General features: G+C 32.3%; 1 protein-coding gene across 1 annotated transcript in view; it reads right to left on the bottom strand.

Moving 5' to 3' along the window:
* Positions 1–14,058, bottom strand: part of LOC139521134 (beta-galactosidase-1-like protein 2) — a 21,421-nt gene continuing 7,363 nt past the window's right edge. The window contains exons 8-19 of the mRNA XM_071314449.1: positions 13,748–13,906; positions 12,817–12,960; positions 12,236–12,328; positions 11,531–11,581; positions 10,593–10,648; positions 10,010–10,159; positions 9,626–9,703; positions 8,546–8,636; positions 4,982–5,069; positions 4,536–4,647; positions 713–829; positions 1–177 (exon numbers count right to left, since the gene is read on the bottom strand). Of these exons, the coding sequence (XP_071170550.1) occupies positions 109–177; positions 713–829; positions 4,536–4,647; positions 4,982–5,069; positions 8,546–8,636; positions 9,626–9,703; positions 10,010–10,159; positions 10,593–10,648; positions 11,531–11,581; positions 12,236–12,328; positions 12,817–12,960; positions 13,748–13,906 (1,208 nt within the window). The 3' untranslated portion in view covers positions 1–108. The remainder of the gene's footprint in view (positions 178–712; positions 830–4,535; positions 4,648–4,981; positions 5,070–8,545; positions 8,637–9,625; positions 9,704–10,009; positions 10,160–10,592; positions 10,649–11,530; positions 11,582–12,235; positions 12,329–12,816; positions 12,961–13,747; positions 13,907–14,058) is intronic.

Below are 14,058 nucleotides of genomic sequence, written 5' to 3' on the forward strand. Positions count from 1 at the left end.
TTTTTTTCTTCTATTTTTTTTTATTTTAAGATTTTATAATTAGCCAGCGAAATTATCAAATATACATAATATTTTTACAGCATCAGGTAATCGAAAGAGCAAAGAGTTTCATTTGAGTATTGGTTCCTTTACAAACGCCACCTTCTTTCCAATTTGTTGATGCTCAAAAATCAAAATCTACAAGACAAAAAGAAATAGTTAAAAAAATGTTTTCCATTTGTTTAATTAAAAACTGTACAAAAATTGGCATGTCGTACTTGGTATAGATGAAGTATACACCTTATCGCTATTTGTCCGCCATTACTGGATATTACACAGGTTCCCGTAAAAATTTGACGTAACAAAACAAAATATCTGTCGCCACAATGGAAAAGTGATTGTTGTATGCGTCAAAAGTTCAAGCGGCCTGGTCAGCCGGGATTAGCGATAAGGTGTATTATATTGGAATCTTATAAAAAATATTAGATCATAATACACCTTATGGCTATTTTAAAACGCTTGACCAGAGAATATGTTCCTCCTGAACTTTTGACCTCCTACAACAATCACGTTTACATTGTGGCGTCACATATTTTATATTATGACGTCAAAGTTACACGGGAACTTTTTTTATGTACAGTAAAAGCGGACAAATAGCGATAAGATGTATCTAAACTTGTACTTTTAAAATGGTGAATAATATTCGGTGTAAACGTCCAGACTGATAACTTACCTGGTTATCACCAGTTTTTAGAATCGGAGCTGGTACATACAATGTCCTTTGTGGACCTTCACTCCAATATCTACCAAGATTGAATCCATTTATGAATACAATTCCTTTACCCCATTCCTAAATGACAGAAATGTATTTTAGTTTAAAACAATCATTTAAATCAAAGCCCTCTTCTTTATTTGATTACAAAACTTTAAGTTTGATCAGCTTTTTAAAACATTCTGTATTCATTTAATTTCCTGTTAATTCAGTATTTGTTCAGTAGTTTATCGATAACAGTTTGGCCTTATAAATGAAGGCAACATTAGTATACCGTTGTTTGAAACTCATAAATCGATAGAGAAAAAAACAAATCCGGGTTACAAACTAAAACTGAGGGAAACGCATCTAATATAAGAGGAGAACAACGACACAACAGAAACACAACATTAAAATGTAACACACACAGAAACGAACTATAATATAACAATGGCAATTTTCTTGACTTGGTACAGGACATTTTAAGAAAACAAATGGTGGATTGAACCTGAATTTGTGGCATGCCGAACCTCCAGCTTTTATGGCAATGTAAAATATAACATTAATATGACAACATTATATGACAGGACTACAATACAAATAAATGGAAGAACATATAGGACAAAGAAACACACGAATTATAGCGAACAAAAGGTACCAGGTTTAAAATTTAATACGCCAGACGTGCGTTTCGTCCACACAAGACTAACCAGAAACGCTCAGATGACAAAAGTTCGACAGCCAAAACAAGTACAAATATTTGAAGAGCACTTATGACCAAAAGTTCCAAAACGTTGTGCCCAATACAGCTAGGGTTTTCTGACGGGGATAAGAACATCCTTATTATTTAGAATAGTTCATACTTTTGCAAACAGTAAATTTTATAAAATGACTATATAATAAGTATACATGATAAAACTGAAATGGTGACTAACTACAGAACAAGAGGCTCTCAAGAGCCTGAATCGCTCACCTGAATTTTTTTGGTTTAATCTCTCATCAATGATTATTTTGGCTTTTCAGTTTATTTAAATGTTCTTTGAATCGTCCTATTTTCTTCAAAAGCAAAAAAAAATCATTTTCTCCTATGTTCTATTTTAGCCATAGGAGCTATGTTTCTTGACATACAAGGAAATGAAATATAAAATTTATACTAGATACTCGGAAACTCTGAAACTCATTTAGCCTAAGTTTGGCTGAAATTGATACAGCAGTTTCATAAGAGAAGATTTTTTAAAGTAAGTCAACATGATGAACAAATTGTGAAAAAAGTCTTTAAAGGGCAATAACTCCTAAAGAGGTCAATTGACAATTTTGGTCAAATTGACTTATTTGTAGATCTTACTTTGCTGATCATATTTGCTGTTTACAGTTTATCTTTATCTATAATAATATTCAAGATAATGACCAAAAACTGCAAAATTTCCTTAAAATTACCAATTAAGTGGCAGCAACCCAACAATTGGATGTTTGATTCATCTAAAAATTTCAGGGCTGATAGATATTGACCTAATGAACATTTTTACTCCATGTCAGATTTGCTCTTAATGCTTTCGTTTTTGAGATATAAGCCAAAAACTGCATTTGACCCCTATGTTCTATTTTAAGTAACGGCGGCCATGTTTTTTGACGGATCAAAAATCAAAGCACACACTTTGTGCAGGATAATCTAAGGAACAACCATGCTAAGTTTTAACCAAATCCATTCAGTAGTTTCAGAGGAGAAGATTTTTTAAAGTTAGCAAATATGATGAACAAATTGTGAAAAATTGTCATTAAAGGACAATAACCCCTTAAGGGGTCAATTGACAATTTTGGTCGTATTAACTTATTTGTAGATCTTACTTTGCTGATCTTTTTTGCTGTTTACAGTTTATCTTTATCTATAATAATATTCAAGATAATGACCAAAAACTGCAAAATTTCCTTAAAATTACCAATTAAGTGGCAGCAACCCAACAATTGGATGTTTGATTCATCTGAAAATTTCAGGGCTGATAGATATTGACCTAATGAACATTTTTACTCCATGTCAGATTTGCTCTTAATGCTTTCGTTTTTGAGATATAAGCCAAAAACTGCATTTGACCCCTATGTTCTATTTTAAGTAACGGCGGCCATGTTTTTTGACGGATCAAAAATCAAAGCACACACTTTGTGCAGGATAATCTAAGGAACAACCATACTAAGTTTTAACCAAATCCATTCAGTAGTTTCAGAGGAGAAGATTTTTTAAAGTTAGCAAATATGATGAACAAATTGTGAAAAATTGTCATTAAAGGACAATAACCCCTTAAGGGGTCAATTGACAATTTTGGTCATATTAACTTATTTGTAGATCTTACTTTGCTGATCTTTTTTGCTGTTTACAGTTTATCTTTATCTATAATAATATTCAAGATAATGACCAAAAACTGCAAAATTTCCTTAAAATTACCAATTAAGTGGCAGCAACCCAACAATTGGATGTTTGATTCATCTGAAAATTTCAGGGCTGATAGATCTTGACCTAATGAACATTTTTACCCCATGTCAGATTTGCTCTAAATGCTTTCGTTTTTGAGATATAAGCCAAAAACTGCATTTGACCCCTATGTTCTATTTTAAGTAACGGCGGCCATGTTTTTTGACGGATCAAAAATCGAAGCGCACATTTTGTGCAGGATATACTAAGGAACAATCATGTTAAGTTTCATTCAAATCCATTCAGTAGTTTCAGAGGAGAAGGTGTTTGAAAAATTGTTAACGACGACAGACGACGACGACGACGACGACGACGACGACGACGACGACGACGGACGCCAAGTGATGAGAAAAGCTCACATGGCCTTTTAGGCCAGGTGAGCTAATAAAAACGGATACATTACATAAAACAACATAATCAAGCACATAAAAATACATAGCCCAGTTATAAACTTGATGAAAAGTAAAATCACAAAAATAACGAACTGCGACAAAGATTTAAAACGGAAATTCCCTAATTTAATGGCAAAGTCAAAAGCTCAAATATATCAAACGAATGCACAAAGTATTGAGTACTGTTATCACCATGGTTACAATATATGACAAATTAAAACAATCTAAATAGGACTTGTTTGAAAGATGCAAATGGCTAGCAAAGGTGACTTTAGAGCTTCGATTTCAAGATAAATCTACACAAAAAAAGGAAGGGAAACTGTGCTTTTCTTTGTCAACGATCCTTTTTAAATTTGGAATTTTCTTGAATAAAACAACGTCTATGGTTAAGTTTACAGCACCAGTTGCAACACTTAAGCACCACGACGGCTACTGCATGTGCAGCAGGATCTGACAACTCTTCCGGAGCACCTGGGATCACCCATAGTTTTGGTGGGGTTCGTGTTGCTAAGTCTTTAGTTTTCTATGTTGTGTTTTCTGTACTATTATTTGTCTGTTTGTCTTTTTATTTTTAGCCATGGCGTTGTCAGTTTATTTTCAATCTTTGCTATCTTTCGTCCCTCTTTTGAAGTAGAATTAAACTACAATGATCATTTCCATTCTTCTTATCAAATGCCAAAATTCATAGATTGCTAACATATCTATCAACATCATCAAAACCAACGAGTTCAATCGTGAATGATAGTTATCTTTAATCCAAATTTTTCTGATAAAGCTTTGATGTATATAAACTCATCATAGATACCAGGATTAAAATTGTGTACGTCACACGAGCATTTCGTCTACACAGATTCATTAGTGACGCTCGAATCAAAAAGTTAAAAAGGCAAAATAAAGTAAGACGTTGAATAGCCTAAAAGGCAACTTCTTGGTCAGGTTCAGTACTTACTCTAAGTAGAAGAAATGTGTCTTTGGGTGTATCCTTGAGAGTCAAAATGGTTTTACATAGAACTGGGATATCTTTTCCAAATGAGCTTGTCCAATTGTTACCGTGCAAGACACTGTACAAATATTAAATAAATTGGTAAAACAAAGAGTCAATCTCTACATCAAATACACTTTGTTATAAGTGAAAATAATATGCGTACAATATTGAATAATGAAATAACAATAAAAGTACAAACAGCTTTAAAGCAAACCTTCCTACTAAAAAAATATTACAAAATTAACAGGATAAGGAATTATTGACATTTAATATATTATAAAAAGAAAATGCTTAATATTTCTTTCTATCATTATTTCTTTTTAAATGAAATTTCTTCAACAAATTAAGGTGATAATATCTGCATCAGATTGAATATGTTTAATAGATAACATGGAAAATAAATGTCCTACCTTTGAACAAAATCACCCTCAAATTCCATTGGCACGATAGTCCAGTTACTAATGAGGTTATCATCGAGAAACACATTACCAGTTATACCTTTAACAACAAGTTATGTAGTAATTTCAGTAAAAGTAAGTTGGTTTTCTTAATCAAAATGGAAGTTATACGAAAGTGTGAGAACAAAAAAGACAAAATTGTAAGTTTGGCAAAGAACAATATAAATTTGAACGGTATACAATACAATTTTACAAATACTGTATCACTAGACCAAAGTGTCAATCATGTCTTTAGGAGATATCATGAATGAATTCAAACAGAGAACTAGTTCATTATTATGAACTGTGCCTTGAATTCTATAACCTGGTCACTGAAAGTAAGACTTACCCGATAAAACATTTTGTCTTTAAAAATGAAAGCTTTATGTGGCTTCTCGGGTGTCCCAAAGCCTCGCCATATAAAGATCAAGCATGTGTCAATGAAATACAAACATACTTCGGATCTGTTTTACGTTTTAAAGTATTGAATAATATTTCACCAGTAAATCTCTCACAAAATTTATGGTCGGATTTAAATCGCAAAAAAACTTTAGCCCGCAATGTCATTAATAAAACAATTACTGAAATCTTTCATGTATTCAATATGTCTATAAATTATTTGTGACATTTCAACATGTTCTTCCAACTAAAAGCCGTAGAGGTATGTACCATTATCAAAATATAAACCAAGTATATACATATGCTGCTCTTCAACTAAGGCCATGTTCACACCAAACGCCATGTACAGTAAACATGTTTACTATTAGTTTAATGTAATGTACACTGGTTTCACATTAAATTTGTTCACATCTATACACCTTGTTTAATTACCTGTACATAAGATTTGTTCACACTTGTAAATTACATGTCATTTAAGATTTTTTTTTGTGTTATTAAAATTTGCTGTTACAAAATGATAGAAATTATTATAAATTAAGGAATGTATCTCCCTCATGCAAAGCTCTGATTCCTTTCACGGATTTGGCTATACTTTTTGGACCTTTTGGATTATAGCTCTTCATCTTTTATATAAGCTTTGGATTACAAATATTTTGGCCACGAGCATCACTGAAGAGACATTTAATGTCGAAATGCGCATCTGGTGCAAGAAAATTGATACCGTTAATTTTATTAAATGTTCATTATGTAGAACCGAATGTAAATTTTTCGGACAACTTTTCTAGCAGTTAAATAGGGAACGACGGTTTGACTTCAAAAAGGGGGATGTATTTTTCCATGAAAAATATTCTGGTCCCTAATTTGATAAAAAGAATAATATTCTGGTCATTCAGATAATAACAAAAATTATTTTGAATCCACAGTTTCCCCATACGTTATAGTGTAAGATATTGAAAAAATATATTGTAGGGAGGGATAAATCCTACTTTGTAAAGGATCAATCTGATTCGAACAAAAAATTCTCTGAAACTGATACTATCAAAATGCTTGATTTCTTGATTGACAACATATTTGTTACGTTCGGAGGACGTGTTTTTCAACAGACTGTCGGCATTCCAATGGGAAAAAACTGTGTCCCTCTACTTGCCGACTTGTTTCTTTATTATTATGAGGCTGACTTCATGCAGGAACTTCTTAGGAAGAAAGGTAAAAAGATAGCACTATCCTTTAACTCTATTTTTCGCTATATAGATGATGTTCTTTCGCTAAATAATTCAAAATTTGGTGACTATGTGGAACGCATCTATCCAATCGAGCTAGGGATAAAGGATACTACAGATACAGTTAAGTCGGCCTCATATCTTGACTTACATCTAGAAATTGACAATGAGGGTCGGTTGAAAACAAAACTTTACGACAAAAGAGATGATTTCAGCTTTCCAATTGTGAACTTTCCATTTCTAAGTTGCAACATTCCAGCAGCACCTGTATACGGGGTATATATCTCCCAATTGATACGATATTCCCGTGCTTGCATTTCCTATCATGATTTTCTTGATAGAGGGTTGCTGCTCACAAGGAAGCTATTAAACCAAGAGTTCCAAATGGTGAAGTTGAAATCATCCCTTCGTAAATTTTACGGACGCCTTCACGAGTTGGTTGACCGTTATGGAATAACCGTATCACAAATGATATCGGATATATTACTTACGTCGTAACTACAATCCCCTCCCCTTTCCTGAATGTGACCTACCGAATAAGACTATTTACCGGATTTGTTATCACATAAGCAACACGACGGGTGCCGCATGTGGAGCAGGATCTGCTTACTCTTCCGGAGCACCTGAGATCACGCCTAGTTTTTTGGTGGGGTTCGTGTTGTTTATTCTTTAGTTTTCTATGTTGTGTCGTGTGTACTGTTGTTTGTTTGTCTTTTTCATTTTTAGCCATGGCGTTGTCAGTTTGTTTTAGATTCATGAGTTTGAATGTCTCTTTGGTATATTTCGTCCCTCTTTTGTATTGCTACCATCTAAAAAAAACTGAATAAAAACGTCCGCGCGAAAAATTCTGACTAAAAAAAAAACCCATACCCCCTTTGAAGTTAAGTGTTTGCTCCTTTATTGAAGCCATTTTGATGATTTGCAGTAGTTTAAAGATACTAAAGATGTCTCGATTACGCATTAGAAAACGTAGGCTGCAGCAGCGTGCTTAAAGACGAAGAAAAAGGATTGAGATGTTAAGGATCATTACATTTCTTTATTTTCTGCTGGTTTCAAATGGTATTTCTTCTCCAAGAAATATTTGGCAAAGGGAGGGGGTATTTTTGTTTTATTTCTAAGTGTATTTTAACGGATCTGAGATACTAGACAAACAAAAAATTTACCTCACACTTTTTTTAGTAATGCATTTATGAGTGCATCGTTGTTTGAGTAAAGACCAGTGGCAAATATTTCTGTGTACGTCCACTCGATTCGGGAAGACCTTTTCAAATGAATTATGTGTTCGGCAATGGTGATGGTTTGAGTCTTGATAAGGGGTTTATAAAGCTACGTAAAGGGTTTTTTTTATAACTTATGAATATATTAAGTTTAGACAAATATTTCTGTAAAGAACTTTATAAATAATTGTTATAAATATCAATTTTATTCAAAAATCGTTTCTTCCTTAAATATTCATGGTAAAACTAAAGTTCTAAATGCCTTGTTTTGTGTACACTTAACCTACAGGCCTACATCGACTATCGACTGCATGTAGACAAAACATGATTTAAACTACATGTACACATTGAGTTTTATCAATGAGAACGTAATTGTGTTCAGTTTACGTGTGAGTTACACTAACACAACACCCAGTTAAGGTCAATGTGAACACGGCCTAAATGAAGTAAACATTCACTGTGATAAATATTTCACAAGTTTAAAAGAACTCATCAGAATGTGAATGAAAATTAAAGATTTAAGATGATAAACTACTGCAACATTTTTTATGACAATCATAAAAATCAGGGCACATCGTATCAATTTCAAGAATAAAATTAAAACTATCCACAAGAGTGTCAATTTGTGCAATGCATCATTAATATGGTAATATGTGTATTACACCGTTGATAAATATCAACTCCAATGTATTTTGAATTACCTTTTCTTTGCTCGTTTAATAGACTTTCGCCAATTTCGATATAATTCACTCTCCCATGATTTTCAACCAAAATATCTAGAGTGTTGTTTTCCTTAAAAAAAAATAGGTTGAAAAGTAGTGAAGGCTAATGATATACTAGTAACTTAAAATTTCACAACTTTTTTATTTATTGAAGACCGCCTTCTAACTATAGTCAGGCGACAGTGTTGATTTTTATAAAGAAGTAACTCATGTCTGTAGTCTGTCCACATACACATTTTATCTTTAGTGACACTGGGTTGACGCTACTGCTGAAAGACGTTCTCTAGAATATCACCAATCCAGTAGTTAGCAGTCTTTACTTTTCTTGATTTTGGCCACTAGTTTTATTATTCGAACGTCACAGATCTGACATTTCAAATTTAAAATTTAGTCAAGTTTCAGTGTTACGTAACGAATGGTTTACTAATTTGTTGATGATAAGATAAGAGTCGTTAACAAACCGTCATTGTGTATGTTGTGTAATGCTTTGTTACCTGATATAACTCATCAACGTCTTTATACGAGAAATACGACAGATTTTACATGTGGAGCACGATTTGTTAATCCTCCTGGAGGATCTTAGATCAACCCCGGGTTTTGATGGAGTTCATGTTGCTCAATCTGTAGTTTTCTATGCTGGTTTTGTATACTGTTATTTATCTTTAGGTCGTTTTTTTCGCTTTTCTTGCAATGACATTGTTTGTCTGTTTGTAACTTTTGATCTTGAATTTTACTACAGTATCTAACACCTTTCTTTTTTTCTGCAAAAACTTTTCCCCTAATAATAGTATTTTATAAATGTATAACAAAGACATGCTATCAAATAGCCCGTTTGTATGTATCTTGGCTTTTATTTTCGTTGCAGTTCTGTTGTTTTGTTGTTTTCCTCTGAAGTGTTTCCCTGTGTTTTATTTTGTTACCCTATTTTGCTTTCGTTTAATTTATTTGTGACTATTGAAAAGCTGTTTCTACTGTTTACTTTATTCATCAAGCCATAAATTATCTACTTATTTTAAATACAAAATATTGATGCTTTCAGTTAAATAAGTAGTCCTTTACCTTATCTGTGTTGACCTCTTGTTCTACAGAAGCTTCTCGCCAGTCTAATACACCATTCTGTATGCCATCAATAAAAATCTGTAACATTATCAATTATTTTATATTTAAAAAAAAGCCTACATTTCATAGCATAAAAGTAAAACGTTTGATTTTTTAAATTTTTTCAAATCAGTACTGCATTCATGTTCGTAAAATGAAAATAATCATAACAATCTTTGAACAGCAGTGAACTACTGTTGCCTTTATTTAAATGTTATGCGTCCGAACTACGTTTCTGGGTTTCCTTCATCAAATTGCATGTTTAAAGAAAATGTTTCATATCTAAAAGGAAATTTAAAAAACTTCAGATTAAGAAAGTATCAATGCCATAGAAAATCAAAATACCTGTGCTCTATCCATAGGCTGTTTCTCAAATCTGAGCGTTCTGCCTTTACCAATTGTAGTTCTGTATAGAATATAACCATAGTTTTGTCCAAAACCATTGTGAATCTGTAGATTTTCCATGTTTATTGGTTTAGAGGATTCTACCTTTTCCTGCAATAACGCTAACGTATTATCATTGCATCAATATTATATCAGTCTTTCAGAAAATGCGCTTTATACAACTTGTCTTTTTAAGTGTGTATTCAATCAAGTCCTTATTCTACACTGTGTTGAAATGAATTGCAATTGGTAAGGTCAAACTTACAAATTAACTGTTTACAATACATTGAATTTTCAAAATTCTATGGATTTTCTCGTTTTGGCAAAACTTTTCGGAGTTGTGGGTCCTCAATGTTCTTCAACTTCGAACTTTGATTTACAGAACCTGTCTTTAGGATCCCTTCTTATATTGTTCGTATTCTGAACTTTCGTTTGGAATTGGCATTTGGCGTTCATAAACAATAACCCGGTCAATCAACTAAATAAATGTGCTTGTAATACTAAAGGCTAATTCAAGTATTTATACAATAAATTTTAAACTCACATTGCAATATGTTAGGATTGAATCCAGGGAAAGATACTCTTTTATTTCTATTGAATCTGAAATAAACAAAAAGAATACTTCAACGTACTTGCATGCTTGATAAAGACGACTCCCTTTATAGATTTAGCTCTTACAAAAGAAGCTTCGTAAGATGGGTGTCTAGTCTTGTGCTCCCACTTTGGTTTTAGTTAGACGACATATAATCTAGATATAAAATTATGCTTGTGAAAGTAAAACTGGTTTCATCCCACCAAGTGTACGGCCTGTACATAATCATTCCTGTCATCCATTCTATGTATTAATCGTATTTGATGGAAGTTAAAGGAAAGTACATACCTATAAATCATAGTATCTGATTTTTAGTCTCAATATTATGCCATTGGAATATATAATAAATTGAAACATACTTCGCAGAATAGATTACTTCTGAGTGGAGCAGAAACTGCTTACCCTTTCGGAATACCTGAGTTAAAAACTGTTTTTGTGGTTGATGTTGCTCGATCTACGAGCGTCTACGAACGTTTTGTTCTTTTTCTTATTTACTATGGCGGTATCAGTTTTTATTGTCCCTTGGTATTTTCTTTTTTAAAAACACTTCTAAAAGAGGGACGAAAGATACCAAACGGACAGTCAAACTCATAAATCTAAAATAAATTGACAACGCCATGGCTAAAAATGAAAAAGACACACAATAGTGCACATGACACAACATAGAAACTAAAAAATAAACAACACAAAACCCCACCAAAAACTAGGGGTGATCTCGGGTGCTCCAGAATGGTAAGCAGATCCTGTTCCACATGTGGCACCCGTCGTGTTGCTTATGTGATAACAAATCCGGTAAATAGTCTAATTCGGTAGGTCACATTCATGAACCAAATACAAAATATTTTGTTGCAAGTGTTCTGCAAAAATAAAACTTTGTATGAGTGACTTACCATAACTGGCTTTTGGTGTATTCGGTGGAATAGTTGGTAAACAATTGATGCCTAGAAGTCAGAAGATAAAAGCAAAAGGTTATTCTTGGAGGTTAACGGTTAACAGAGGTCTTGAATCTTACAATTAAAATGGAATTATTCCATTGTTGTATGTTTAAAACTTATGTCATTGATGAAAGTAATATCAAGCACTACATTTATACATATAAAATCTCTATCTTGACTTCGAGATTAGAAATTTCGAGGAAGGCTTAACTATAAAGGGTGGTACGTTTCTTTTATCTTAACATTATTTCATTTCATTGGAAATGAAAGTAATTAAAAGCGATATTTACGGAGTTTATTGATGTGTTAATGTGAAAAAGAAATTGATCATTACTGATAGGTCGACAGCTAATCTAAGGATGATTAAACTAAAAATAAATTTAGAATGGGATGATAGACGTTTCAAAATAATCATTTTACTCCCTGAAATCCATACAAAGACGATAACTTTCGACAGTTTTTCTAAGTATCCATTTTATACATTTTCTTTTTTCTTTTTTTGACTAGATTTTTCGATACAATTAACGACAAGAACTATAAGAATTTTGAATTTACTGTTGTATTCTAAAGAGTACTGAAATGTCACAGGATAACATTCGAACATAAGATTTATAAACTCTATACCATTTTCCGAAGAATAAAACTATAGCTTAAATTTACCTTGTGGTTTCAATATTTTTTCAAATATAATATCCCTTGCTTTTAGATATTTTGCTGTAACATCTCCTGCCTCACTCAATGGTGCATCATAATCTAAACATTATAAAATATATTTTAAGGAGGTTTACATTTCATATCTATTTAAATTATTCAAGAAAATAGGATTGTAATTATAAAATCTATGAATATTACTAAAAACATATATGATATGCTTTATTGGGTATAATATAGAAGTTCCCTGTCCGAAATTAGGGGTCTGAAATTCATTGGTTGTTGTTTGTTGGTGCTTAATTAGTTGTTTTTCGTTTGTTTGGTTATTTCGTCATAAATCTCGCTTTCTCGTTTGATTTGTTTTACAATGTGTTATTCTATGGCCATTTATAGCTTGTTCTGTGGTCTAGATTTTACTCATTGTTGCATCATTTGGTATCTTTTGGATAGTTGTCTCATTTGCAAACATAACACATCTTATCATTCTATATCTAAAAAATCTTCAAAAAGAAACCACCTGTTTTTAAATGTATTACTTCTCTTTAGTTGTGTAAAATATAGTTAAACAATTCAAAGGAAAACAGTTTTACCATAGCTGGTGACATCAGGTTTATATGTTGATTCTGGAAATCTATTGGCACCAGACATGAAACCAAAATTTGTGCCTCCATGGAACATGTACATGTTAACAGACGATCCAGCATCAAGAATGTCTGTGAGTGTTTGCGCAAAGTCTAAAATAATAATGACAAAGCATTACCGAGAATCATTCTATATCTTATATATAATCATGTCTTTTGTGATATATGTAGTATATCAGTAGTAACTTATGAGTCTTTCTCCGTTAAAGTAGTTTCTCCTATTTGCTCACACAAAGTCTACACTATTTGAGTTTGTGTTGTTTGGTTCTGTGAATTTTTTAGTTGTTTTAGTTGGTCAGTTAAAAATTTTGACAACAAAAGTTGACAACAAATGTTTAAAAAAAATAACAATTTCCTTTTCCTCATAAAATTAAACTTGTATTGTCCAAATTTAATTGAAGTGCAATCATGTTCCATCCCCAAACATTTATAGATGTTCAATAGTCATAAATCGACTAACTGAAATAAATTTTGGTCACAAATCAAAATTGTTTGTGTAATGCCTCAGGGGCGTGTTTCGGTGTCACGTCCTTATACACGTAACGGTATCATTAATTGTCTTGAGCATGATCAAGTAAAGAAATATTAATAAAACAAGTCAAACACGCGCATTTTGTCCCTTAAATTTTGAAAGGGTTTATATCAATATTTACTAATATTGGTTTGTTTTCATATATATTTCGCACCTTACTTAAACTTGATATACACTAACCAGGAAATTTTTTTTCTAGATATTAAATGTTAAGTTACTCTGTTCCTATTTATCATTCTAAAATGTGTGTAGAATATATAGGAAATGGATTATAACATCTGGCATCACAGACAAACATAAATCAGCGCATATCCAACAAATAGAGATATTTATTCATACAAAAAATACCATCAAGAGGCAGTCCTTTATGTGTTGATGTCCAGTGGTCAAACCAGCCAGACCAGAATTCCGTTACCATCAGAGGAAAGCTTGGACTCCACTTTCGTATCAGGTCAAAGGTTTCTGCCCCAACTTTCATACTGGGAAAATTAGCTGTTGGAAGAGCTCCTGAAAAATTTGATGCAACAAAAGCAAATAAATTAATATATCTTTCAAAAAATGTCAATATATACCTGTCTACTTTTCAAAATCTTGGTGTGTGTTTTTGAAAGTCGGAAAGTACATAAAAACTATGATTACGTTAATGTGTAGATTACAAA

Source organism: Mytilus edulis, chromosome 1 (assembly GCF_963676685.1).
Source record: "Mytilus edulis chromosome 1, xbMytEdul2.2, whole genome shotgun sequence".
Lineage (NCBI taxonomy): Eukaryota > Metazoa > Mollusca > Bivalvia > Mytilida > Mytilidae > Mytilus > Mytilus edulis.